The following is a 2,611-nucleotide window of genomic DNA, read 5'->3' as shown; positions in this document are numbered from 1 at the left end:
CAGCTTCTTGCATAAGCTGATAAGCTGTGTGAAGATGAATGTGGTTAAGGAGTCCTTTCGCTAGTGTCACCTGCGGTATCCTGTGTATTAGTCACCCAAGTTGATGAGCTGACGCGCCTCCAGCGCAGGTGGAAGGAAGAGCTGTGATGGCAAGAGTGTAACTGTGGCTGTGTGCGATCAGGCTTGTATGATAGGTCCAGCTGTATCCGTACTGGTAAATAAACTCCCCGTCCTGTTTGACCTTGTCTAATTCTTTAAACCCATTCCTGAAGTTCCACCCGCCCCCTGTTTGAAGGTCTGGTCGTGCACAGCCACAATGAGGCTGCCTTGGGCGGCGGATAGATTATCCGTTGTGCTTGTATAACTTGTCTGTTGGGCAAAAGCTAAAGTGGCAAGGTTATTAAATGGACGACTCTTTAAATAAAACTTGGTATAGAGTTTAATAATTATGCCTTAACTTGGTTCTTAGGACCCTCTTTGATTCATACTCTTGCATCTGCATCCTTACCCTTTCTTACTAAGGCCTCTATCTGCCTCCTCTGACGGCCCGATGATAAGCCCTTAGCAGTCACAATGTATCAAGGAAAAAAGTTCTCTAAGTAGGTCTAGTGCAGAGTCTGAGCTGCACACTGTTGATTGCTGCCTAAAATGATCATCATGGCTGTGCTCCGCCAAGAAACAAGGTATAGCCAATGAAACATTGAAAGAAAGACCTGTGAGGGTCAAAGAGAATTTAATTAGTTAAGTCTGGGTGACCTCGGGTGCTTGCGGGTGACCACTCACCCTGTCTATTCTGCACTCACCTAAGCTCACCCAGGGTTGCGTGACTAAAAGCAGCGTTATGTGACAGCAGCACCCACCAACCTTTTGACTGTGTTTAAGCCACATGCTGGCTGGTTAGTAGTTGGGTGGGTGAACCACCAGCGAATCCCAGCTGTCGTATGTTTTTTGTCTCTTTTATTTTGCTTTGATGGTGATGCTCTGATTCAGGATTCGCCCTCAACCGCACTCTGCCTGATATATCTAACCTAGCTGCCGGATTCCGATTTGTTGAGGCAATTGTGTGTAGGTAGCCATCAACTTGCAAGTAGGAAACGCGGGATACCTGACATCCATGCTTCTCGAGCAGGAGGAATCTCAGTTGCAACGATTATGCGCACCCTCATTCTGCCTAAGGAGAACAAGGGATCTGATGGTCTTGCCTGAACTCTACGCGTAACTCGATGTTCAGCCTAGAACACATCTCCCCCGTCATATCGGACAGGGGTCGGTCAACCCAGGCTTATCAAGTAGGACGGAAGACGGCCACGCAGCGCATCGGCGATAGTCAGATATATGAAACAGCTAGTGATTGATGCTGGCGAGGGCATCTAGACCGAACTCGGTCCAAGTTCACTGAAACTGAGCTTTGTCGTTCGACAACCCTCTTTGTCTTGTCTATTTCCATATCTGAGTGAACTGATGTCTGCCCAAGGCCGATGCATAGACTAGACATTCTCGAGGTGGTTATTAGTGAGACCGATTGAGAAAGTGGGATGGTTCATATAGCCGCGACAATCGTCCATTTTGAAACAGCCCGCTGGTCTGGGTTATAGACTGGTGGGGCGTCAGAGCAGGATAGAAAAGAGGCCACGGAGCTCGGAGATAATTACTCGGACAGGTTGCCCGGCGCACATATATAATCTCTCTCATTTCAAGCTTCCTTCGCTAGAGTTGACCACTGTGAATCGCAATGAAGTACATTCCCACGGTAGTTGCCCTGACGGCGGCGCTGGCTCGCCCTGCTACTGCGCACTACATCTTCAGCAAACTCGTGCTGAACGGCGAGGAGTCGCAGGACTGGCAGTACATTCGGCAGACGACTCGGAGTGAATGCTACATGCCCACCAAGTGGACCTCCACTTACGACAATCTGACCCCCAGTGACAGCGATTTCCGCTGTAACCTGGGCTCGTTCAGCAACGCCGCCAAGACCGAGGTTGCAGAGGTCGCGGCCGGCGATACGATCGCGATGAAGCTCTTCTACGACGGCACGATTGCGCATCCCGGACCAGGCCAAGTTTGTACGGTTGCCCTTTCCTGCGGATATCATATTGATGCTAACGAGACTTTCCCCACAGATATGTCCAAGGCGCCAACTGGAAATGTCCAGGAGTATGAAGGCGATGGCGAATGGTTCAAGATCTGGGAAAAGACCCTGTGTGATGAGAGTGGCGACCTCACCAAGGGTGCCTGGTGCACCTACGGCATGTCGGAGTTTGAGTTCCAGATCCCCGAAGCGACTCCCGCCGGTGAGTATCTCGTTCGTGCTGAACATGTGGGTCTTCATGGCGCGCAAAGCAACGAGGCCGAGTTCTTCTACAGGTGAGCTTGGATCATGACTTCCCCGCCTAAACAAGCTTTCTAACGTGACCGGCACAGCTGCGCCCAAGTCAAGGTCACCGGCTCCGGCAGCGGGGCCTCGAGCCTGACGTACCAGATTCCCGGTATTTACAACGACAGCATGACGCTTTTCAACGGTCTCAACCTCTGGACAGACTCTGCGGACAAGGTAGAGACGGATATTCTGGACACGCCTATTGGGGATGACGTGTGGAAGGGAGTCAGCTGA

The 2,611-nt window shown here is 50.9% G+C and overlaps 1 protein-coding gene across 1 annotated transcript; it reads left to right on the top strand.

Annotated features, from left to right (window-relative positions):
• Positions 1 to 1,732: 1,732 nt before the first annotated feature.
• Positions 1,733 to 2,611, top strand: Aspvir_009240 (lytic polysaccharide monooxygenase auxiliary activity family 9 protein; the record flags this gene model as incomplete). Its single annotated transcript, XM_043272389.1, has 3 exons — positions 1,733 to 2,063; positions 2,121 to 2,364; positions 2,422 to 2,611. The coding sequence occupies 3 exons, from the start codon at positions 1,733 to 1,735 to the stop codon at positions 2,609 to 2,611; spliced, it is 765 nt and encodes a 254-aa protein (XP_043128324.1).

The sequence above is a fragment of the Aspergillus viridinutans genome (genome assembly GCF_018404265.1).
Source record: "Aspergillus viridinutans IFM 47045 DNA, scaffold_8, whole genome shotgun sequence".
Classification (NCBI taxonomy): domain Eukaryota; kingdom Fungi; phylum Ascomycota; class Eurotiomycetes; order Eurotiales; family Aspergillaceae; genus Aspergillus; species Aspergillus viridinutans.
Note: the sequence above shows the minus strand (reverse complement) of the source record. Positions and strands in the feature narration are given on the sequence as shown.